Consider the following 26,430-nt stretch of genomic DNA (forward strand, 5'->3'; position numbering starts at 1 on the left):
TCTACATACCCTGAGATGAGGGAGTGATGGGGGTTTTGTGGAGAGTATAAGTTAGTAACTTATCTGAAATAAAAAAGAGACAGATTTAATGATGTGAGAGAAATGTGAAGAAGAAGTCAGGTAAAAAGGTTTATACCTGTAACTGAATGTGTCGTGTCCCCATGGGTTGGAGTGAAGTGTGTGGTGTGTGAGACAGAACTGATGGTGGGATCAACTGGAAGAAAGGAAACAGTCCATTTATCACTCGGAGTTTACACTCTTATTAAATCAGGTCTATTGTACAGAACATCACAAAAGTCTCCACAAGAGGAAATGAAGACTTTTAATACATTTAACTTCATTTACAAAACATTGTCATTTCACACAGATTCAACTCTCTACCATAATGAACGTGTGTGTGTGTGTGTGTGTGTGTGTGTGTTTGAGCGTGTGTGAGTATGTCAGTGTGTGTGTGCGTGTGTGAGTGTGTGTGTGAGTGTGTGTGCGTGAGTGTGTGTGCAGGAGTGCAAAAGTAAGTGTGTGTGAGTGTGTGTGAGTGTGTGCACGTGAGTGTGAGTGTGTGTGTGTGTATGTGTGAGTGTGTGCACGTGAGTGTGTGAGAGAGAGTGTGTGTGTGTGTGAGTGTGTGTGTGAGTGTGCATGTGTGTGTGTGTGCGTGTATTTGTGTGTGTTGTGTCTGTGTGTGTGTGTGTGTGTGTGTATGTGTGTGTGTGAGTGTGTGTGTAAAAGACTTTTGAATAAATAATACTAAAGTGTTAGTTTCCTCTCTGTATGGAGATTTTTGGGACAAACTGCACATAATCTGCCTCAATAACAATATTTAATAATCAGTGAAATAATGTGTGAGATTTATTTATTCTCTGTGTAACACTCCCCTGTTTTAACCTGCAGTAGAATCTCTGTGTAAATATCTTTCAATGTCCGCTCTATCGCACACCAGTAAGTGCCTCCATCCTCAGGTCTCAGATCAGTGATGTTGACGGTGAAGACTCGGGCTGTTTTGTTATCATACAGAGAAACTCTGGGGTCTTCAGCAGGAGATCCAGATTTAACAGGAATGTCTTTATTCCCCACATAGGAACATTCACCTCTGCAGAGATATTTGGTGTTATCTTCATATCCAGATTCATAGTAACATTTAATCTGAACTGATCCTCCTCTGTATCCAGTTACTATAGTTACAGCATCAGTACCATCTGGAGAATAATATACAGTGGAATGAAATATGATCCAGGAAGATGGTGCATCAGTGTAAGAGAAGAGGAAGGTACACAAGAGATACGTGGGTGTTAGAATATCATATACACTTATTATTACACGTATAATACACATGTTATAAACACCAAACTCTCATCTTAATAATCTAAATCAAACATGTCAGACATCTGATATCTACTTTACTTGATAAAGATATTAACGCCACATTTTGTGTTGATTAACAGGAAGAAGAGAGATGAGGTTGCAGGTCGACCGCTCTGATAAAACATCAGCCCTGATCTTTAAACATGTGACATGTAGTTAAGGACTAGTGTTAGAACAACTCTTCAATTTTACACTGTAAATAAACAGAGATCATGTTCACTTGTGTCGTGGTCACGTGGTCACTTAAACATGTACTTGTCTTCATGCACTAAGGGGTGTGCCATATCATACCGTCCATGACAACACGGTGTAATTTTTAACATGATAAAAATGTGTCATCTCGTGATATCAATTATATATTGAAGGCTGTGACATGATGATGTATAGCACATTTCTGTTCCCTTGCATGCACAGCAACAACACCTAATAGCAAGAGCAGCATCTCAGCCTCCGATGATGAAGATTTAGAAACGAAAAAGGAGCTACTTTAATAATATGGAGGTTTGGTTACAAAAGGTTAGACCTCCAACAAAGCACAATTTTTTGTAAAAAATGCAAGAAAACTGTTACTGTGAACTATTTTTTCACCACTTGATGCAACAACACAGCGTTGAGTAGAACCAGGCTATGGAGGTACGTGAGGAGGAGATACTAGTGATACAGATGGTGATGTGCGGCCCAAAAGTAAACAAATGACTCAACTGAACATCGATAGAGCACAAATTATGCCAGCGATATGCCTTGACAAATTAGCCGCTACGCTATTGTAACCTACTCGAATAATTGAATTGATAGATCCAATAAATCTGTCACTATTTATCATACTTACAATTAAGAAGTGTTTATTATTTGCATTTATATACATAATTTTTTTCTTTTTTTATCTAATGCATAACATGTTTAGTCATGTAAACTACATGTATATTTAAATATATGTGTGTATATTTTTTTGGGTGTGAAATGTTAGAGAAGTTGAGTCGAGCGTTGCTGATGTCACTTGTGCGCCAGCAGTGGTGAAAGATCCGCGCTGCATGTTTTTGGAGGCTGCTCAACTTTATCCATCCTCGCGAATCTCTGTCAAAATACATGTCTGAACTGTTTCATTGCGTTAGGTTTACAACGTGTGTTCTGTGAGCTGGGACTGTTTCATCGCGGTGTGATTAATTTGGATTCGGGTCGATAAGGACGTGTTACTCTGGAATTTATCTGGATGGACTGCACCCCCACAGGACTGTAACTACAGTTTGTTTTCTTCACCGTTACCTCAATTGGGAATTTATACATTTGCCAGTGGACTGTTGGGATATTTCTATTTTTTTTTGTTGTTATTGGAATTGTTAAATAATATCTCTTATTGTTAAATGGGTAAATTGTGCTCCATTTAAAAATTTGCTTAATTCGAACAAAACAAGAAACTTACATAAACCTGCAATATAATTTAAAAGTAGAAGAAATTTAGTAAATACATTATTTACTCAGGTTAATTTCTGTTTTGGTGCCTTTTATTCAAGCCGTTATACTAAATAGACTAGATTACATATAAGTGCAGACACACAATTCTTATACATTTTTTTTTGGTGTGAGACCACAAACCTGGGACTCCAGACATCAAGATAAATTATTTTAAGTGTTTGGTGATCTCAGACCTAGTAGATATTTTCCTCCCTTTTCTTTAATGTGAATCCAACGTATGGGTTACACTGTCATCAATGGATTTATTTTCCTCAGAGCAACAGAGAAGACAGCCGTGTCTGAGATAGAGAACATCACAGCTGAATTACAGCTACTTGAACTGCCCACCAGCAGACAGTGACACTGATCCCCTTATATGGAAGACGCACGAGGTGAACTTTCCTCGGATCAGACGTTTAGCCAAGAAATACTTCTGCATCCTTGCCACCAGCGGTGCCTCCTAGAGGCTATTCAGCACTGGCAGGAATATAGTAACTTATCAAAGATCAGCTCTTAATGTAACATCAGTGAATATGCTGGTGATGGGTCTGCCACATGGACGGCTAGTTAGTGTTTACTTGTACAGTTCCAGCACTGACATTCTAACCTGACTTCCATTTTATGTTTGCACAAAGAATTAGAGGCAATGCAACGGTTTCATCACTGATATTCTACCTCATTTTATTTAACTGTTACTTAAGTTTTGATAACATTTTTATTTTATTTTTAAGGCAGTAAGTGTTTTACATTGTGAAGGTTTGTTTGCATTGCTGCTGTTTGTTTACATTTGTACTTAAAATTTTAGGTCAATTTTATTACACTGTGGAGCTTCTGACACTAAAACAAATTCCTCTCATGCGAAAACATGTCTGGCAATAAAGATCTTTCTGATTCTGATTCTGATTCCGTGACAATATTGTGCAGGCTCCTGATAAGTTACTAGGTTAAATTACTTTAATTACTGTTAAACTAGTGTAAACTAGTGTCACTACTATTGCACAATAATGCTGGTGCTTCCACTTTATGACAATAGATTCACACTTTAGGTAATCTGTCATCAATGATGGCTCATTGGATTGAAAATGCCCTTCATTTTGTTTGCACTAATAAATGCTGCTGCCAGCCAGCTAATAAATGTTGTACCATATTTTTTTTCTATACTATCATAAATATCATTATTGCAAATATTCTTGAAATATCAAGATATAATTTTGAGGCTATATCACCCACTCCTAATGTCAGACATCTGATATCTACTTTACTTGATAAAGATATTAAAGCCACATTTTGTGTTGATTAACAGGAAGAAGAGAGATGAGGTTGCAGGTCAACCGCTCTGATAAAACATCAGCCCTGATCTTTAAACATGTGACATGTAGTTAAGGACTAGTGTTAGAACAACTCTTCAATTTTACACTGTACTGTAAATAAACAGAGATCATGTTCACTTGTGTCATGGTCACATGGTCACTTAAACATGTACTTGTCTTCATGCACTAAGTGAAGTGAAGCTCCTCTGTGTGCTTTTGAAGCTAAACACAAAGTCTCAGCAGCCCTGAACTTCACTACAGTAAACACAGGAGCCCATGAATACAAGGTCTGTTCTAAATGTCCAATTCTTTAATGTTACACTTACAATGAAGATTAATGTGAAGTGCTTTTACTTACCTGCTGTCAGGAAGAAGATGAAGATGAGGAGGATCTTCATTCTAAATCCAGACTCAGAAACTTCAGAAAATAATAAATACTAAAATATTAGTTATACGACACTCCAGCACTGTCCTTGTCTCTGTGACTGGGTGTCATTTTGTGTGGCGTGAGTAGAAAGCAACATCATGTCCACTTCCACTTTTAAACTGCTGACAGAAAACCACTCAGGAAGTGTGTGTGAAGTGTTGAGTGTCTTTGTTACAACAGCTGCTGTCAATGTAACAGAAACAAAAGAACAGAAAACATGTTTCTGATACTAAACTAATGACCAGTGGAGTTGTGTACTGCAACGTAACTGTGATGTCACTTCTTTGTTTTTCCTCTCAGTCTGTAGAGAGTTTGACTATATAAGAGTTTGTAAAATGTTCCAGTCTGAAACTAGATGTGCTCCAGTGAATAAAGCAAAGCCTTGACCTTCAAAAATCAATGCATCCTTGTTGAAGATTAACGCCCATGATGGCTTGTGATGATCATAAAGTGAAGACCTTGACATTATGTGAACTGAAGGAACAGACAGTAATGTTTTTGTTTGTTTTCTGAGATCTTCTGCAATACAATGACATCACCATGTGGATCAAAACTCTGCTCAAGTACAAGAGCCTCACAAATCATGTTCTTTGTAGGGCAGTCGAGGCCTTCTGTCACTTCTATCAGACTACTTAAGAGTGAAGCTGTTCTTGTAAGCTGTATGTCAAACACTTTACCTCATTAATTAGCATATTAGTAGATGTACTAACCACCACTCAACATACTCATACACTACATGGGTGATGTGTCACTTCCTGTATAGTGACTGTAAAACACTTCCCTGACACCTGTAACAAAGACCTCCTGAAAACCTCCCTACTGCACAATATATACTCAATATAATATCATGATGGGGGCACGGTGGCTTAGTGGTTAGCACGTTTGCCTCACACCTCTAGGGTTGGGGGGTAGATTCCCGCCTCCGCCTTGTGTGTGTGGAGTTTGCATGTTCTCCCCATGCCTCGGGGGTTTCCTCCGGGTACTCCGGTTTCCTCCCCCGGGCCAAAGACATGCATGGTAGGTTGATTGGCATCTCTGGAAAATTGTCCGTAGTGTGTGATTGCGTGAGTGAATGAGAGTGTGTGTGCCCTGCGATGGGTTGGCACTCCGTCCAGGGTGTATCCTGCCTTGATGCCCGATGACGCCTGAGATAGGCACAGGCTCCCCGTGACCCGAGGTAGTTTGGATAAGCGGTAGAAGATGAGTGAGTGATTGAGATAATATCATGATACCTAAAGACAATTTTACAATGCATGCATCACAATATAAACAGTTTTATAACAAACTGCTGGCAAAATTGCAAAAAAAAAAAAAAAAACACCAGAGTTCAATACGTATTCATCATCAGATATTAATTCATTAACATTAAAAAACCTTCCATCCATTTTCTATCCCTATTGTCCTACACAGGGCGATGGGGAACCTGCAGCTTATCCCCAGGCACAAGGCAGGAGACACTCTGGATGGAGTAGCAACACATTGCAGGATGCAATCACACACCCTCTGTCACGGGCACGGGGGTAAAAACGGACCCAAATGCAGGACAGCTTAACAGAAACGGGGATTTATTGACAAAAACACTGAACAGGAACACGGACTCAAGACAGGACAACAACAACAAAAGACAACAGCGGACAAAGACAACGGCAGACATAGACTACAGAGGATTCCGCGCTGCACAAGGCAACGTGGCTCAACTAAATAGTACAAATAATTAATCAGACATAAGGGACAGGTGTGCAGAGGCGGGGAGGAAAAGACAAGGGCGGGGCAGATACATGAACACAGAACATAAACAAAAGGCACATGGCCAAAGTCCGGGCAGAGTCCTGACAGTACCCCCCCTTCGAGGTGTGGCTCCCGACGTGCCAATCCGTCCTGACAGTTCCGACGGGTCCGGGAGTGGGGAACAAGGCACACGGCGAGGCAGGTGGGTGGAGCAAGGCACACGGTGAGGCACGTGGGGGGAGCAAAGCACCCGGTGGGGCAGGTGGGTGGAGCAAGGCACACGGTGAGGCACGTGGGGGGAGCAAAGTACACGGTGAGGCAGGTGGGGGGAGCAAGGCACACGGCGGCGCAGCCAGAGGGGCCGAGCGATGTCCACAGACGAACAGGGGGCCAAGCGACGTCCACAGCCGAACAGGGGGGCCGAGCGACGTCTACTGCCGAACAGGAGGGCCGAGCGACGTCCACAGCCGAACAGGAGGGCCGAGCGACATCCACAGCCGAACAGGAGGGCCGAGCGATGTCCACAGCCGAACAGGAGGGCCGAGCGACGTCCACAGCTGAACAGGAGGGCCGAGCGACGTCCACAGTCGAAATATTATTAAATATTTTATTAATATAAATATTCAGCTTCATGACTGAATGATATCCTATACTATAAAAAAATTTCCTTCTTCCTTATGCTACAACTGTGGGTTTACATTGACAGCTACTTTCAGAGCATGAAAGAATAAGAACACACTCTTATTATAATATATATAATATAATATGTTTTCCTGTGCTCCTTAACATTAACTGGAATAGAAATGTTCAGTGTTGAATTACATTATTTTTATATATATATTTTTCCCATGTTAATGTAGCTCATACTTTAAATATGAAATAAAACTATTCAAACTTATGTTAAATGTATTTATGGATTACTTACTGTCTCTTACTTGTGTGAGAGAAACGATGAGTGTATGAAAGTGTCAGGACATGGACATTATTTGCCGGAACAATAGGGGACGTTCTGGCAGTGTGTTTTCTGTCACGTGTCTTGTAATACTCACTTGATTGTAATTGGTTTAATTATTATGTTTATTTATTTCTGTCACAGAATGGGGGTGTCTTCACAGACAAAAAGACCCAAATGCAGGGCTAACAACATAAAAACAGAGATTTTATTAACAAAACACAAAAAATAAATACAGGAAACAGGAAGCGAAACACAGAAGCCGACATAAAATGAGGACCCCGCAAAGCTAAACGCAATACGGAGGAAATAAATACACATAATAATAAAACCAATTACAACCAGGTGATTATTACAAGACACTGCCAGAACGCACTCTAATGTTCTGGCAGAGAATATCCAAGCAGAAGTCCTTACAGAAAGTGTGATTCCCTTTCTAGGGAACTCGACGCTGCGTGAATGCTTACGCTATGGGAATGCTTCTTTGAGGAATTTGTGTCTGAAGCTCTGTGTCCACACACACCATTTTAATTGCTTTTAAAGGACACATGATGAAGTGATTACTCACCAGAAAGTTCATATAAGGGTATCTACGTCACACTGCTCCAGCTTTCTTTGTCTTCAGGAAGCGCTCTGTGTATATGTGTTGTTTGTCTGTCAAGTGCAGGGAGAGAAAAAATATATATTTTAGGGAAAGCTAGGCAAATATGTTACAGTCCAAGCATTTTAAGAGATGCATGCATTCGTGCCCCCGCTTTATCATGGGGAACGATGCGCATTCTCTTTGCGTTGTTTGTTTGGGAGAGGAGCATGGCCGGTCAGCTCTTGAGGGAGCCTACTGTGTGCATTGTAAGGGATTCCCTCTGCGCATTCTCCGATCCCACCTGGCTATATTTTCAGCTTCAGCTGCACCTCGTGGTTTGGGTCCTGCGTCTGCCGAGGCGCATGGGGTTCATGGGGTTTGCAGGTTGAGTTAGCGGAGGCAGAGCAAGAGATGGGTGTTTCCCTTTCTCTTGCCCTGTCCCCTGACTCTGTTCGTTTGGTTTTGGTTTCTGCGATTTCTCCTGACCCGGAAGAGAGCATGCTGCTTTCCACGTCTGGCTCCTAGGAGCTCGATGCGTGAGGGGAGGGGCTTTCCACCTCTGAACAGTCGACACAATCAGTGGCATTTGAGGAGCTCCTCGAGGTGGTGACTCGCGCTTTGGCTAGGTTCAATTTAGATTGGTCTGAAGAGGAAGATAGTGTTGTCCGTTCTAAGCTGGCTGATCGCTTTCTGACTTCAGTTCGCAGGCCACCTTCATGCAGGCAACTGCCATTTTTTCCAGACCTCCATGCTGAGGTATCGAGGTCTTGGAGAAATCCATTTTCGGCGCGTTTATTTTCTCCAGCCATGTCTGACTATTCAGCCATTATGGGGCTTGAAGGCCATGTGTATGGGGCGATGCCTGGAGTTGAAGAGACGCTTGGATGGCGGCAAGGGATTGAGAGAGCAACTGACCTTGCGCTCCGTGCCACAAAGCAGACCGCCCGCTCCATAGGCCTTTCAATGGCTGCGCTGATTGAAAGGCCTGGAGAGGCACCTGTGGCTCAATTTAACTGATATAAAGGATAAGGATAAGTCCTTTCTTCAGGAGTTGAAATGCCAGTCAGCGTTCCGGGAGTTTCTCCCTCGTCGTGGGGAGCAGCCTGTATGAGGCAGGTGGGGGGAGCAAGGCACACGGCGGCGCAGCCAGAGGGGCCGAGCGATGTCCACAGATGAACAGGGGGCCAAGCGACGTCCACAGCCGAACAGGGGGGCCGAGCGACGTCTACTGCCGAACAGGAGGGCCGAGCGACGTCCACAGCCGAACAGGAGGGCCGAGCGACATCCACAGCCGAACAGGAGGGCCGAGCGATGTCCACAGCCGAACAGTTTATTTTCTCCAGCCATGTCTGACTATTCAGCCATTATGGGGCTTGAAGGCCATGTGTATGGGGCGATGCCTGGAGTTGAAGAGACGCTTGGATGGCGGCAAGGGATTGAGAGAGCAACTGACCTTGCGCTCCGTGCCACAAAGCAGACCGCCCGCTCCATAGGCCTTTCAATGGCTGCGCTGATTGAAAGGCCTGGAGAGGCACCTGTGGCTCAATTTAACTGATATAAAGGATAAGGATAAGTCCTTTCTTCAGGAGTTGAAATGCCAGTCAGCGTTCCGGGAGTTTCTCCCTCGTCGTGGGGAGCAGCCTGGTCCATCATCTGGCCGCACCCAACCCCCTTCCAGCTCACTCAGGGCAGTTAAAAGGGTTAGTGTGGTGGTCCATGCCCCCCTGTCCAAGCCCAGACCCGTCTGGTGAGGGGGGACCTTAGGTCCATCATCTCAGCCAAACAGTCTACAAAGGAGTCCTGATGCCCGAGGGCTGGGGCTCCTAGGAGCATCCTATTCAGGAATGCTCCCCCCACCGTTTTTGCCATTTCAGGGGGCAGTAGGGCCTGTGACTGCACCCCTTCCTTGCACGGGTCTCCCTGGGTTAGCACCTGCCAGTGCGCTGTTTCAGGGCACCCAAGAGGTCTGCGCAAGGTTTACACCATTGTCAGACAAGCAGGCAGCATGGAAACTTCTGCCAGGGGTGTCTCAGTGGGTCCTGGATACTGTAGAAAAAGGGTACAGGATCCAGTTTTCCTCCCATCCTCTGCGCTTCCAGGGTGTGTTGACACGATCCTGGGCTGGCACCAGGCAGTGTTCCTCCGAGAGGAAGTTCTCTCGCTTCTGAGGAAAGTGGCCATAGAGCATGTTCCCATCCCAGAGTGGGACTCGGGCTTTTACAGCCAATATTTCGTTGTTCCCAAGAAGGACGGGAGGCTGCGTCCGATTTTGGACCTGTGGGCTCTGAAATGTACTCTGAAGACTTACAAGTTCAAGATGCTCACTCGCAGAGTTATCGTGTCCCAGATCAGGTCCGAGGACTGGTTTGTGATGATCGACCTCAAAGATATCTGTCTCCCACTCGGGTGGCTTCCATTTTGTCAGCAGTGAAAGCTATTCGGCTAGGCCAAGGCTTCACATGGGGCCATTCCAGCTCTGGCTCAGGGGTGCGGGCTTCCATCCTTGCAGACATCCACTCAGGTTTATACGGGTTACGCGCCATGGCCTTCATACCCTTCTTATGTGGAAAAGACCCTGGTTCTTGGCCATGGGTCCCATTCTAGGGGCGTGTCACCAGCGCAGGGCTCTTTTGACGGTTGCCTTGCTTACGGGCTGGGGAGCGGCCTTGGATGGCCGCCCTGCCCAGGGTCAATGGGAGGGCCCCTATCTCTCGTGGCACATAAATTGCCTGGAGATGAGGGCTGTGTTTCTAGCATTGAAACACTTTCTCCCACACCTCAGGAGCTGTCATGTCTTAGGTCCTAAATCAATCATCATAGTGGTCTGCGTTCACGCCCCCTGTTCAGGTTGGTGCGGCAGATTCTGCACTGGGCAGAGACCAGGTTTCTTTCGCTGAAGGCAGTTTTCATTCCAGGGCATGTAACTCGGGAGGCAGACTTCCTGTCAAGGCAGGTGCTGAGACCCGGGGAATGGAGTCTCCACCCCCACGTGGTGGAGCAAATCTGGCAGATTTTTGGCCGGGCGGAAGTGGATCTGTTCGCCTCCAAGGAGTCGACCCACTGTACACCTGAAAGCCTTTCCTCGGTAGCTCTGCTCCCGCAAGTCCTAGCCAGTGTGCACCACGACCGAGTCTACCTTGCTCACTTACTGCATAGTGTCGGGTGGCTGAGGCCTTCCTGTAGACCACGCCTTCCTTTCTGGGACCTCTCTGTGGTCCTGGAGCGGCTGCTGGAAGTCCCCTTTGAGCCCATGGAGTCAGCCTCTGAGATGTTTCTGACCCTGAAGTCAGCTCTGCTTTTAGCCTTGGCCTCTCTCAAAAGAGTGGGTGATTTGGAGGCTTTGTCGATCGCCACCGTCTGCCTAGAATTTTCCCCTGGCATGTCCAAGGCTATTCTGCACCCCAGGGCAGGATATGTCCCTAAGGTGCCCAGGATTGCAGGTTGTCCAATCATCCTGCAGGCCTACTGTCCCCCGCCCCATGAGTTGGTGGAATAGGAGAGGCTGCATTTGCTTTGCCCGGTAAGGGCCTTGAGGACTTATGTCCACCGCTCTAGCTGGTGGCGTGATTCCTCCGCCCTTTTTGTCTGTTTTGGGTGCCGGAATAGGGGTAATCCGGTTTTCAAACAGCGCCTGGTGCACTGGGTAGTGGAGGCCATTACTCAGGCCTATGAGGTGCGCGGTCTTGCCTCATTTCTCGGCATCAGGGCTCACTCCACTCGGGGTATCCACTCGCATCGTCCAGTGCCTTGGCCAGGGGTGTCCCCCTTGAAGATATTTGTGCTGCGGCAGGATGGTCCCCTCCGCATATCTTTATCAGATTCTATGACCTGGACTTCGACCCCACTACAGGGTCCCAGCCCCTGCAAGGCCTTTGATGTTCTGTCCCCAGTATGCTCGTGCTCTCTCACGGCCTCTGGTGCAGTCATCGACCGGTGCGTGGCGGCGTGGGTATTGGCATTCCCATAGCATCAGCACTGATGCAGCGTCGAGTTCTCTCAAAAGGGAACTACACCAGGTTACGTATGTAACCCGGTTCCCTGAGAAGGGAATGAGACGCTGCGTCGCTGGCCACGCCCCGGGTGTCTGTTCGCACTTCCTTCAGACAAATAGAAGCTGGAGTAGTGTGACGTAGATGCCCTTATATGGACTTACTGGCGAGTAATCACTTCGTCATGTGTCCTTTCCGAGCCATTAAAATGGCGTGTGTGCACACAGAGCTTCAGACACTTCGTCAAAGAAGCATTCCCATAGCATCAGCACTGACGCAGCATCTCGTTCCCTTCTCACCTGGTGTAGATAATCAAATTTCAAGACTGATGTTGCAGCAGAAGTTTGTCCATTATTCATAATAACAGTCATGTGGTTACAGAATTCACACACAGAGTAGAAATATTAAAATACTGACACGAGTTCTTCACATCCAAAGTGACATATGTTTTATATGTTTATTTGCAGTGAGACAAAATAAAACAATGTATTTGAGTAACTTTTGACTGGTTAAAGTAGGTGTACTGTGATATATACATGTGCTTCATCCTGGTCAAAGTCACAGTGAGTCAGGAGTCTATTCCAGGATCACTGTGTGCCAATCAGGACATCATGCTGTGTTTGACTAAAGCTCAGAACTCAGAGAAAAAACAAAGAAAACTTTGTGGTGCCCTCAACTCAGAATTCCTACTCAGAAAGTCAGGAGGGTCTCTTCATCCCAGAGTTTATCATTTGACTTCAGACCAACATGGCCAGCATGGCAACTCACACCATCAGCACACGATACATTATATATTCATGATCAATAAACTTAGCTGACTAACTGATTGTTAAAAAATACACTTTCATAAAGCGGTGTAGGGGGAATAAAATACATGTGTTATGATATGTGATATTATAGGTATTGTGATCACCGGAAGTGTTTGTAAGTGACGTATGTCATGATGGTGGATATAAGTGTTTCCGGTTGCACCTTCGGGAAGTAATAAATGGCAACCAGGTGATTTGAAAGCACGACCGACTCTTTGGCGTCTTATTTGCTCACACGTAACATGGTGTCGGAAGTAAAAGAATAAGAAGACGGATTTAAAATTCGCGTTATGGATGGATTAAAACCTCCCGCAGGACTTGATTTGCGTCATGGGAACCTGTCCGAAAACTGGAGACGATTTCGGCAAAGGTATGAATTATATTCTGTGGCAAGTGGCTATGCCACGAGAACGGCAAAAGTGCGATCATCCCTTTTTCTTCATGTGGCGGGTGAAGATGCAGTTGAGGTTTATAATACTTTTACTTTTGAAAATGATGATGACAGATATAACTTGGTGAAAATTATGGAACAGTTTGAGATGTACTGTAATCCAAAAAAGAACATAACATATGAGAGATACAAGTTCTTTACGTGTGTACAAGGAGAAATGTCAATCAGTCAATATGTAACGCCGTTGAGAAGAAAAGCCAAGTCATGTGAGTTTGGAGAATTGGAGGAATCTCTTATAAGAGACTGGCTTGTCTGTGGAATCGAGTTGGATTCTTTAAGGGAGAGACTTCTAAGAGAAAGTGAAGCGACTCTTGGAAAATGTGTGCAGATATGCATCGCAGCGGAAACGACGAAAGCACAGATGCAACAAATGCACGAGGAAAAAAAAGCACAGCTCACTATGACTGAGAGCAAACACATTGATGCAGTAAAACAAAAACGGTCGTGCAAAAATGAGTGGAAAATGAAGACCAAGACAGAGAAAGCAAGTCCACGTAGTTGTCCAGCGTTTGGCAAACAATGTAGAAACTGTGACAAAATGAATCATTTTGCGAAGATGTGCAGGTCTAAAAAAGTGCATGCTGTTGCAGGAAATGTCACAGGATCATGTGATGACTTATTTGTGGGAATAGTACAAGCACAATCGTTGAAGCACACTAAAGCATCACTGAAAGAAGAATGGACAACTGATTTGGAAATAGAAAAAACTTGTGTGAATTTTAAACTTGATACAGGTGCACAAGCAAATGTCATTCTCTATAGCCTGTTAGAGAAGATGGGCAAAAGAAGAATGTTAAAGAACTCAAATGTGAAAATGTCTACATACACAGGAGAACAAATCTCAGTGAAAGGTCAGTGTGACCTGGCAGTGAAATATAAGGCTATGCCACTGATTGTCAGATTTGTTGTGACAGAGAAGTCAAGCCAGTGCTGGGAATTCAAACATGTGAAGAATTGAATCTTGTAAAGAAAGTAATGATGATTAACAACCTGGACATATTCACAGAGTATGCAGACGTGTTTGAAGGCATGAGTTTAGAAGGTGAACATTCTATCAAAGTGGACGAAAGAGTTACTCCAAAAGTACACCCACCATGAAAAATACTAGTCGCCATGAGAGAAAAGCTTAAAGCTGAGCTTGAAAGAATGGAAGGAATGAAGGTGATAAAGAAAGTTGAAGAGCCCACAAAATGGGTGAATCCTTTTGTGATTGTGGAGAAGCCTGGCAGTCTGCGGATTTGCTTAGACCCTTGTGACCTCAATGCAGCAGTGATGCGAGAGCATTATCAATTGCCAACTGTTGATGAGATCACATGTAAGTTGCCCAAGGCTAAATATTTTTCAGTGCTTGATGCAAGCTCAGGCTTTTGGCAAATTAAACTGGATGATGCTAGCTCTCGTCTTTGTACTTTTAATACACCATTTGGACGTTATCGTTTCCTTCGTCTTCCTTTTGGAATTAATTCAGCTTCGGAAGTGTTCCACAAAAAGGTACAGCAGTTATTTGAAGGAATTGATGGAGTTGAAACATATATTGATGACATTCTTGTATGGGCTGAAACAAAAGAGCAGCATGACTACAGGTTAAAACAAGTGTTGGAAAGAGCATGTGTCAAGAATTTCAGATTAAACAAGGACAAATGTAAGATCTGTCTGGATGAAATATAGTATTTAGGTCATATTATAACAAAAGATGGACTGAAACCTGATATGGCTACAGTAAATTGGAAGCAGTAAGAGGAATGCCGATTCCCGAGTGCAAAAGAGATGTGTCTCGGTTTCTTGGAATGGTGACATTTCTTGCAAAATTTGTACCGAATTTATCACAGCATACAACAGCTCTAGGTGATCTTTTAAGAGATGAAGTTGAGTGGCAGTGGCAAGATGAACATCAACAAGCATTTGAAAAGCTAAAACTGATGCCGACAGAAACCCCAGTAAAGTGCCTCCAAAAGTGGTTTAGGAGCAGTTTTGCTTCAAGAGGATAGGCCTGTAGCATATGCTTCTCGTGCATTGACTGTGACAGAACAACGCTATGCTCAAATTGAAAAAGAAATGCTGGCAATAGTATTTGGTGTAGAACGCTTTCATCAATTTGTTTATGGCCGAGAGGTTGAAGTTCAAACAGATCACAAGCCACTAGAGATAATTATGAAAAAGCCACTAAACAGAGCACTGGCTAGAATTCAAAGAATACTCATGAGACTGCAAAAGTATCAGCTGAATGTAAAATTTCGACCAGGAAATGAAATGTATGTCGCTTATGCTCTGTCAAGGGCATGTTTGGCAGCAACCTAAACTTCAGAAAACGTGGACATAACGGAGGCTCAGGTACATATGCTGCTAACAAATGTGCCTGTGTCTGAAAAGAAGTTGACAGAATTTCAGAGAGAAACAGAAAAGGATGCCACATTGATGAAGTTGTTGAAAATTGTACAATATGGTTGGCCAGGGAAAATAAAAAAGTTCCTAAAGAAATTCACAAGTACTGGAATTACAGAGAAGAAATTTCTGCTGTTGGTGGAATTCTTTTCAAAGGAGAACAAATTATTGTTCCTGCTTCTATGAGAGCTGATATGTTACATCGGATTCATGAAAGTCATTTAGGCATCAAAAGTTGTAGGAGACGACCAAGAGAGGTACTCTTTTGGCCTGGAATGTCTAAGAGTATTGAAGACATGGTGAGTCATTGTGAAGTATGCAGTGCACATAGAAGGTTCCAGACTAAAGAGCCACTACATCATCATAGTGTGCCAGATAGGCCTTGGCAAAAGATTGGAGTTGATTTGTTCACTCATAATAAAAAAGAGTATCATTGTGGACTATTTCTCAAAGTTCATTGAAGTTGATTTGTTTAAGAATGACACCAGATGTTTGACTGTGATCAAGTTGCTGAAGTCACAATTTGCAAGGTATGGGATTCCTGAGGTACTAATTTCTGATAATGGACCGCAATTTGCTTCACAAGAATTTCGCATGTTCTCTAAAGAATGGGAGTTTCATCATAAAACAACAAGCCCCCACCATGCTCAATCAAATGGAATGGTTGAAAGGGCTGTACAAACTGTTAAACGTATGTTGAAAAAGACTGAAGCTGATGAAAGGGATCCATATATTTCATTGCTGAATCTGAGAAACACACCTTTGGAAGCCATAGGAGTCTCCCCTGCACAATTACTAATGGGTCGGAGAGTGAGAACAAGATTACCAGCAACTGTATTACTAAATCCTAAGACAGTTACTGCTTTAGTGAAAGAGTCATTGGAAACTCATCAGAAAAAGCAGAAGGAAAAATTCGACCATGGAAAAAGACAGTTGCAGAAAATAACAGTGGGAGAAAATATCAGAGTATGGCAAAATGGTATGTGGAATCCAGTACAAGTTACTGCTCTGGCTGAGCAACCAAGGTCTTATGTTGTGGAGACACCTGATGGACGATTGTACAGAAGGAATAGGAAATATTTAATGTCCAAAACAAGGGAATATAAAGCAAGTACTCACAAAACAAAGACATGATTAAAGATTGCCACGAGCCAAAGGCAGTGTTGGGTGAAAAAGAGACTGCAATTACATGTACTGGTCAATTGAAAACACGGAGTGGTAGAGTCATTTCTAAGCCACAAAGACATTGCTGAAATGTAGTTTTGCATAATTGCATATTGGAGATTGATTAATAACATTGGATTTTTTAAAGTGTAATGACTTTATGATGTTTAGGATTAAGTTTCATAACATGCTTGTTAAATATTTTTGAAAAAAAAAGAAAAAAAAAGAGGATGTTATGATATGTGATATTATAGGTATTGTGATCACCGGAAGTGTTTGTAAGTGACGTATGACGTGATGGTGGATATAAGTGTTTCCGGTTGCACCTTCGGGAAGTAATAAATGGCAACCAGGTGATTTGAAAGCACGACCGACTATTTGGCGTCTTATTTGCTCACACGTAACAACATGGGGACAGGATGATAATTAGTAATAAACTGTATTATAGTAATAAACTATAATATCACACACAAACGCTATATATATATATATATATATATATATATATATATATATATATATATATATATATATATATATATATATATATATATGTATGTGTATATATATATATATATATATATATATATATATATATAAGACTAACACTGGTCTTCTAGACAGGAGAGAACAGAAGACCAGTATCTTAATTTTCATTTTTTTTTCATAATTTTGCATTTTTTGGCCATACTAAACAAGGCAATAAATGGGGGTGGCTATATACCACCTCTCCAAAAAGCCCAGAGAAGGTCTAGAACATGTGTCATGTCCAGAACATATGCAGCAGAGCTGAGGGAGACTGCTGTCATCTATCATGTGGGATCTGCCAGCTTTAATCTTAAAAAGTCTGACTTTAGTCCAAATTGTATTACAGCATGTCTAAGGCAAATGGCTGATTAAAAAATTCCCTGAATTATTTTGTACCAGTTTTCTGAATATGGCTCGTCTACGCCTGTCTCTGTATTATTTTTGAGTAGATCTAAAGATAATCATAATCATACATGTTAAGTGCATCATAGATCCTGCTTAGAGCCTGTTTTTGGACTGATTTACATTAAAGTAGTTGAAGGGCCATATGAGAAATAATTAAAATTCAATTCTACAAAGTTCCAAAGTTGCAAATAGCTATAAAATCTGAAACAAGATTCCAAGTCCAAAATGTGACCTTTGGAATCACAGGAGAGGGAGAGAGAAAGAGGATTCACTGTCTCATACTCCACCAGCTGTGAGCCCCATGATGAGCCATGGTCTGAGACATGGGAATCAAGTGCCAGGCTTGAAAATAAAGCCAGACATGAGCTGAATTTTTTCAGAGCAACTCTCATAATTCACGTGACCAGCTACCTTGAGAGTTCCACTAGCAAACATGCAATGCAAAGAGTGTGTGATTTGTCCTCAATAAAAAGAAAAAAAATTTGAAAAGATCAGAAGCACAAAAAAGTAAATTCACAGGTAAAATAAACACAAACTTGCAGGAAGAAACAAACAATGGGGTTACATTAATCAGTTTGACAACTCAAACAAGTTCACTTGGTTAGCGAACAGAAGTATCAAGAATCTTAATGTTTATTGATATGGGACAGAGTCTGGTAGACTGAATCTGATTGGTTATTAGTACTTGACAGAGTCTGGTAGACTGAATCTGATTGGTTATTAGTATTTGACAGAGTCTGGTAGACTGAATCTGATTGGTTATTAGTACTTGACAGAGTCTGGTAGACTGAATCTGATTGGTTATTAGTACTTGACAGAGTCTGATAGACTGAATCTGATTGGTTATTAGTACTTGACAGAGTCTGATAGACTGAATCTGATTGGTTAGTAGTACTTGACAGAGTCTGATAGACTGAATCTGATTGGCAGGTGGTTGGGTCTAAACCTTTGTAGACAGATTCAGGTAAACTGACTTTTACTCTTGCTTGAACAGGAAGTAAATTTTGATCATTTTCATAATCTTCATTTGTCTGCAATGGAAAATAAAAATGAATAAAATGTTTGTAAGTAAATTGTTTGTGAAAGTAACATCTGAAGCAAATCACTGGCCTGTACCTCTCTGGTAGATTGTGTCACTGTTCCAGAGCCTGAAGAGAGAAGAGTTTGCTTTAAATCACATTCTCTAAAGACAGTTAACAAAATTACAGTCCATTCATTTCACATCCATTGTGTGGAGGGACTATATTTCCACGTGTTAATGAATATCCTTTCTACACCGTTGAAGAATTGCTGTACTGCTTTTTATAATTTGTGTGACTTTTGATCAGTTGTTTTGTGGGTTCAGTGATATCTTTCACATCTTTATCACATTTTCTCATGAAAATAGGCATGAGAAAGTTTATTCATGTGACTTTGGCTGCATTGGTTGTTTCTGCACCGGTTTGAAAATAAAACACATTAACACTTTAACGTGTTGTGTGAATGGAAATTAAAATGTGCTTGTTTGTTTGCAGTACCTTTGGTCTTTTTTTTCCACCGTATCACTCCAGCTGATAAAAGGCCAATGAGAAGCAGCACTAGAGCAACAGACACAACAGTTGTGACTATGGGTATAGTTGTGAATCCTGGAACAGAAACCCGCACAATGTGTCACAATATTTTAAACCATATTCTGCCCATTTATACTTAATTTACTGTAACAATTTTGTGCATTGTTGATCTTGACAATAGTATTGTTGATCTTATTATACAGTTGATATGCAAATTGTTGACCTTATAGTATAGGTTGTAGCTTTGTAGTTCTCTCATCTGATCTCCCTTAAGGTGTGACTTGTGGGTGGAGCTTACTCATTTCAAATGAATGTTCTCCCTTCAATGTCAGTTTGTAAGTATCCCTAAAACCTCATTGTAAATAAATGTCTAGAATTGTTTTGATCTATTTTACCAAACCTTATTTTAAATCTCACTTTTAGTTGACTGTAGATATGTGCCTCAAACCCATCTCTGTAGTCACCTATTATCATCGTGTGTGCTCTCATTTACAGAGCAGAAGTCACATTTCCAGTAACCTCATCTACCCTCCTCTGTTGTCTGAGCCTCAAACAGTGGTGGTAGATGGGCTCTGTAATTGCCAGCCTGCCGTAAGGACAGCTGATTAGTGATTCCCACTACTCCTTCGATTTTCTGGCACTACCTGAAACCTGGATATCCCCACAGAACACAGCTACACCAGCTGCTCTATCCTCTGTCTATGCCTTCTCTCACTCACCACAAGAAATGGGTAAGGGTGGTGGTACAGGCCTACTGTTGTCAAGAAGATGGTATTTCATCTTCAGTGTCCTCACCTCTTGCCTTTTCCGAAAAGAGATTCCATTTTGCATCTCTAACTTTTACAACTAAACTTGTGTTTTATGGCATGATCTGGTAATAAAATGGTCCATTAAATGTTTGTGAAGAAAAGTCCATAATCGACTCATTCTGTCATCCAGGTTAGCTATTTCTTCTGTTTCTCAATAATAGGCTCAAAATTAAATTATTCAGCACTTCAACAGTTCTCAAGACTCAGTGAAAGGCTTGTCATCTTGTTCCATGCATGAATCTCAGTCCAGGTCACAACTTGTTCACGAAAAGAAAAAAGCTTTTTCTCTGCTCATGTCATCACACTGATTATGTACATTTCACCTAATGAACTCCTCACAACCTAATTTAGTCATGTGAAAAAATTAGGACACATAATTAAATACCCAGTTCTTTAATAGGAAATGTCAACATGTCAATTTATGATTTAGTTTTATTTTTTACCTGTAGATGAAATGATGTAATTGCATGTAAACAACAAAAATCAGTTTTGCTTCAGCCTAACATTTTTCACAGATGGTCTCATATGTTCCTCGAGTGCCTTCTGATACAGTGTAGAATTCATAGTAGGTTATATGATGGTGATCTGACCAGGTCCTGCTGCAGCAAAGCATCTCCAAACCAGAACACTTCATCCTCCATGTTTCACAGTTGGTATGAAGATTTTTTGCTGAATTGCTGTATTTGCTTTACACTAAACATCCCCTCTGTTATGTCTACAGCACATTATTCCAGACGTCTTGGCCTTTCTCTCTGTTTTTTCTCAAACTTCAATCTTATCCTCATGATTTTCTTAGACAGTAACGGTTTCTCCAATGATATGTAAAATGGTTTAGTCTCTTACTGATTGTAGATTCATGCACTTTGAAATCAACTGTAGCATGAGCTTGTTTTGGAGACTTCTTTAATCATCTTGCAGTCTGCTCTCAGGTTGAATTTACTTGGGCTTCCTGACCTGTCCATGGTGGCAGGTGTTTTAAATGTTTTCCACTTGTAAATGATTTCTGGACAGTGGAATATCTGATTATAAATTCTTTTGAAATCTTTTTATATCTCTTACCAGAGTCATAAACATCAAGAATCTTTGCTCTGAAGGCCTCAGAGAGCTCTTTGGATCTTACCATGGTGAAACCTCTCACTTCAACAATTAAGAGCAAATCAAACTAAATATCTGAGGTTTAAATACGACAAAACTTATTCAAAATGCTCTGTAACAATGTTCTAATATTTTACACCTGATGTGATACACCTGTAGGTCATTTTATTAATTTTAAGTACAAATACATGTGGGGGTGTCCTTACTGTTTACTCACAAATTAGATTTTTATTTTATGTTTTATAGATCATTTAAAAATGACTTTTTGTTTGTTTTATTTGTTTAGTTTTATTACTTGAATTTTTTCAGTACTGTTAAAATGAGGTTTAAATTGTAGTATTATGTTACTTACGGTAATGTTATGAGGCATATAGTATGCTTAGGAACCTATATTGGGTGTGTTACAGTACTGTGAAAGGGAGAATAAAAGTTCTGTTAAGAAGTCATGGCCGGCTGTCGCGTGGTCCATTTATGAAAGGTTTATGTTGTACCTATTAAACGACAGAACATAAATACCAATGTGTTTAACTATTTAAAAAAAACAGGCTTTGATGGTGTGTCCTAATTCTGTTCACATGACTGTATATATTAAACTGTACATGGAAATTTAATATTGTCAACTTACTATTTTTTTCCCTCAAGATTTCAGTATGTATTTATTTATTTATTTATTTAGCCCATATACCTGCCATGAATGTTTGTCCTAAATTGAGTTTTCTGTCTGTAATCTGTGTATTCTGTCTGTAATGTGTGTATTCTGTCTGTAATGTGTGTATTCTGTGACATGTTCATCATTAGAAGGTGCTGTGATGTTGATGGTTCAAAGGAAATGAAAACCTGGTACTGGGTCTACAGTTACTTCCTGTCAGATTTGGGAGGGATGTCCTTGTATTTGAAATTATGGGTAAAAAATCTTGGTTTCATTTTTGATGATGGTTTAAAGTTTGACCGAAAAATAAATTCAGTCGTCAAAGCTTGCTTTTTTCAGCTGTGTCTGAGTCTTTTATTTCTGAGTCTTTTAAGCTAAGTCTTTTATTTCTTTTAAAGATTTTGAAAAAGTAATTCACATTTTTATTTCATCTAGGCTGGACTACTGTAACTCGCTTTATTTTGGGATCAGCCAGACAGCTTTATCTCTCTTGCAGTTTGTCCAAAATGCTGCGGCTCGACTCTTGTGTGGGGTAAAAAAGAGGGAACATATTACTCCTATTTTACGCTCACTACATTGGTTGCCTGTTTGTTTTATAATGGATTTTATAATTTTGTTCCTCGTTTATAAATTTCTGAATGGTTTGGCCCCCTCTTATCTCAGTGAGTTACTGACTGAGTATCAACCAACTAGATCCCTTCGGTCTTCCAACCAGGATCTATTGTTTACCCCAAAGTCGAGGCTTAAGTGCAGGGGAGATTGTGCTATCTGTATTGCTGCCCCAGGAACACATGCCACTGTCCATTAGACAAGCCTCTTAATATTTTTAAGTCCAGGCTAAAGATATTTTTATTTTCAAAAGCATATGACTGATGGGATATTTGTAGGGAAATTGTAATTAATTGTGCTACAGTATATAAATAACTTGTCATTGTCAGTTGTTAAAGCACAGGGCAGAGCAGCATGTTTAAAATAACATGGTAGATATTCTACATACCCTGAGATGAGGGAGTGATGGAGGTTTTGTGGAGAGTATAAGTTAGTAACTTATCTGAAATAAAAAAAGAGACAGATTTAATGATGTGAGAAAAATGTGAAAAAGAAGTCAGGTAAAAAAGTTTATACCTGTTACTGAATGTGTCGTGTCCCCATGGGTTGGAGTGAAGTGTGTGGTGTGTGAGACAGAACTGATGGTGGGATAAACTGGAAGAAAGGAAACAGTCCATTTATCACTCTGAGTTTACACTCTTATTAAATCAGGTCTATGTGAATGAATGTGTGTGTGTGTGTGTGTGTGTGTGTGTGTGTGTGTGTGTGTGTGTGTGTGTGTGTGTGTGTGTGTGCATGAGTGCAAAAGTGTGTGAGTGTGTGTGTGTGTGAGAGTGTGAAGTGTGTGTGTGTGTATCAGAGTGAGTGTGTGAGTGAGTGTGAATGAATGTGTGTGTGTGTGTGTGTGTGTGTGTGAGTGTGTGTGTGTGTGTGTGTGTGTGTGTGCATGAGTGAATAAGTGAGTGAGTGTGTGTATGTGTGAGAGAGAGAGAGTGTAAAGTGTGTGTGTGTGTGTGTGTGTGTAAGAGTGAGTGTGAGTGTGAATGAATGTGAGTGTGTATGTGTGTCTGAGAGAGAGAGAGTGTGAGAGTGAGTGTGAGTAAGAGTGAGTGAATGTGTGTGTGTGTGTGTGTGCGTGTGTGTATGAGAGATTGTAAGAGTGAGTGTGAGTGAGTATGTGTGCGAGAGAGAGAGAGAGAGAGAGTGTGTGTGTGTGCATGTGTGTGTGTGTGTGAGAGAGAGAGAGAGAGAGAGAGAGAGAAAGAGTGTAAGAGTGAGTGTGTGAGTGAGAGTGAATGAATGTGAGTGAGTGTGTGTGTATGTGTGTGTGAGAGAAAGAGAGAGAGTGTGAGTGTGTGTGAGAGAGAGAGAGAGAGAGAGAGAGAGAGAGAGAGAGAGTGCGTGAGTGCGTAAGTGTGTGTGTGTGTGTGTGTGTGTGTGTGTGTGTGTGTGTGTGTGTGTGAGAGAGAGAGAGAGTGTCAGTGAGTGTGTGTGTGTGTGTGAGTGGGTGTGAGAATGTAAGAGTCTGTGTTTGTGTGTGAAAGAATGTGTGTGCGTGTGTGTGTGTAAGAGAGAGAGAGCAAGAGAGAATGCGTGTGTGTGTGTGTGTGTGTGAGTGAGTGTGAGAATGTAAAAGTGAGTCTGTGTGTGTGTGTGAGTGTGTGTGTGTGTGTTTTTGTGTGTGTATGTGTGTATTTGTTTTTGTGTGTGTGTCTGTGTGTGTGTTTTTGTGTGTGAGAGAGAGTGTGTGAATGTGTGTGAGAGTGTGTGTGTGTGTGTGATTGTGTGTGTGTGTCTGTGTGTGTGTGTCTGTGTGTGTTTGTGTGTGTCTGTGTGTGTATTGTGTGTGTGTGTGTGTGTGTGTGTGTGTGTGTGTGTGTGTGTGTGTGTGTGTGTGTGTGTGAGTGTGTGTGTGTGTGTGTGTGTGTGTGTGTGTGTGTGTGTGAGTGTGTGTGTGTGTGTGTGTGTGTGTGTGTGTGTGTGTGTGAGTAAAAGACTTTTGAATAAATAATACTAAAGTGTTAGTTTCCTCTCTGTATGGAGATTTTTGGGACACACTGCACATAATCTGCCTCAATAACAATATTTAATAATCAGTGAAATAATGTGTGAGATTTATTTATTCTCTGTGTAACACTCACCTGTTTTAACCTGCAGTAGAATCTCTGTGTAAATATCAGGTGATAATGTCCGCTCTATCACACACCAGTAAGTGTCTCCATCCTCAGGTCTCAGATCAGTGATGTTGACGGTGAAGACTCGGGCTGTTTTGTCATCATACAGAGAAAATCTGGGGTCTTCAGCAGGAGATCCAGATTTAACAGGAATGTCACTATTCCCCACATAGGAACATTCACCTCTGCAGAGATATTTGGTGTTATCTTCATATCCAGATTCATAGTAACATTTAATCTGAACTGATCCTCCTCTGTATCCAGTTACTATAGTTACAGCATCAGTACCAGCTGGAGAATAATATACAGTGGAATGAAATATGATCCAGGAAGATGGTGCATCAGTGTAAGAGAAGAGGAAGGTACACAAGTGATACGTGTGTGTTAGAATATCATATACACTTATTATTACACGTATAATACACGTGTTATAAACACCAAACTCTCATCTTAATAATCTAAATCAAACATGTCAGACATCTGATATCTACTTTACTTGATAAAGATATTAAAGCCACATTTTGTGTTGATTAACAGGAAGAAGAGAGATGAGGTTGCAGGACGACCGCTCTGATAAAACATCAGCCCTGATCTTTAAACATGTGACATGTAGTTAAGGACTAGTGTTAGAACAACTCTTCAATTTTACACTGTAAATAAACAGAGATCATGTTCACTTGTGTCGTGGTCACGTGGTCACTTAAACATGTACTTGTCTTCATGCACTAAGTGAAGTGAAGCTCCTCTGTGTGCTTTTGAAGCTAAACACAAAGTCTCAGCAGCCCTGAACTTCACTACATTAAACACAGGATCCCATGAATACAAGGTGTGTGCTAAATGTTCAATTCTTTAATGTTACATTTACAATGAAGATTAATGTGAAGTGCTTTTACTTACCTGGTGTCAGGAAGAAGATGAAGATGAGGAGGGTCTTCATTCTAAATCCAGACTCAGAAACTTCAGAAAATAATAAATAAAATATTAGTTATATGACACTCCAGCACTGTCCTTGTCTCTGTGACTGGGCGTTGTTTTGTGTGTCGTGAGTAGAAATCAACATCATGTCCACTTCCACTTTTAAACTGCTGACAGAAAACAACTCAGGAAATCAGTGTGAAGTGTTGAGTGTCGTTGTTACAACAGCTGCTCCTTTACGAAATAAAAATATATTGCAATATAGTAGAATTTATATTGCAATACATTAGAAAATATATTTCAATGTATCAGAAACTTCCTTATACATTTGAAAATATATAGCAATATATGGACGGACAACCTATTGCTATATATTGATTCATATATTAAAATACATTGATATACAAAAAAAAACTGTATTACATTATTGCATGTATGTTTATTGAAACAAAGTAATTTTTTTATGAGTTAAGCAAGCTCATGCATAGGATTACAGAGAGGTTGATTAACAATAGTCCAAATCAAATTTTGCATGACATTCATTATATTTTACATTATATAGCCATATGGATGGACCATATATGGCTATGTATTCATTCATACTGTATATTGTAAAATGGAGATGAGAGTATTATAAATTAATTAATCATTAACAGCAGCAATTACAAATTTCTTCTTTTTTGAGTCCACATTTTATTCCTCCACATGACATTTCATCATCAACATGACATTTCAGTCCTGCACACTGCAAGGACTGTGGAGGTATACTGTACATGCATAAAGGTTGGCATAATGTGGCAGATCAACTAACATACATTTCCTGTTGAATTGAATCACCTCAAAAACCTTTTTTGGCCCTGTAATACTCTTTTCAAGCCAACTACATTTTCTAAATTTAGCACTGAACTGTGTGATTTGTCATACTGTCTTCCAACAGCAAAACATTTTCTGTCATCAAGTCTCTCTACCACAATGTAATAATACACAGTGAATATGTGTCCATTATCCAACAAAACAGTGAAGCTGTTCCTTTTCATTACTCTGCATGCGCAGATGATAATCCTGTTTAGGACACTGCACAATCAAACGGTTGCGCACCTTTGCACCGCGTGCGAACCTATTGCGCATGCACATAACCGATCGTACC

General features: G+C 41.2%; 2 protein-coding genes across 2 annotated transcripts; both read right to left on the bottom strand.

Annotated features, from left to right (window-relative positions):
• Positions 1-220: 220 nt before the first annotated feature.
• LOC132839170 (CMRF35-like molecule 1) lies at positions 221-4,914 on the bottom strand. The gene is made up of 2 exons (XM_060859994.1): positions 4,483-4,914; positions 221-1,196 (listed from the first exon to the last, which is right to left on the bottom strand). The coding sequence occupies exons 1-2, from the start codon at positions 4,520-4,522 to the stop codon at positions 850-852; spliced, it is 387 nt and encodes a 128-aa protein (XP_060715977.1). The 5' UTR covers positions 4,523-4,914; the 3' UTR covers positions 221-849.
• Positions 4,915-17,298: 12,384 nt separating this feature from the next.
• Positions 17,299-25,305, bottom strand: LOC132839102 (CMRF35-like molecule 1). Its single transcript, XM_060859883.1, has 7 exons — positions 25,266-25,305; positions 24,336-24,659; positions 22,771-22,848; positions 22,643-22,696; positions 19,060-19,167; positions 18,659-18,690; positions 17,299-18,573 (listed from the first exon to the last, which is right to left on the bottom strand). The coding sequence occupies exons 1-7, from the start codon at positions 25,303-25,305 to the stop codon at positions 18,169-18,171; spliced, it is 1,041 nt and encodes a 346-aa protein (XP_060715866.1). The 3' UTR covers positions 17,299-18,168.
• Between the last annotated feature and the right edge of the window lie 1,125 nt (positions 25,306-26,430).

This window comes from Tachysurus vachellii, chromosome 24 (assembly GCF_030014155.1).
Source record: "Tachysurus vachellii isolate PV-2020 chromosome 24, HZAU_Pvac_v1, whole genome shotgun sequence".
Taxonomy (NCBI): Eukaryota; Metazoa; Chordata; class Actinopteri; order Siluriformes; family Bagridae; genus Tachysurus; species Tachysurus vachellii.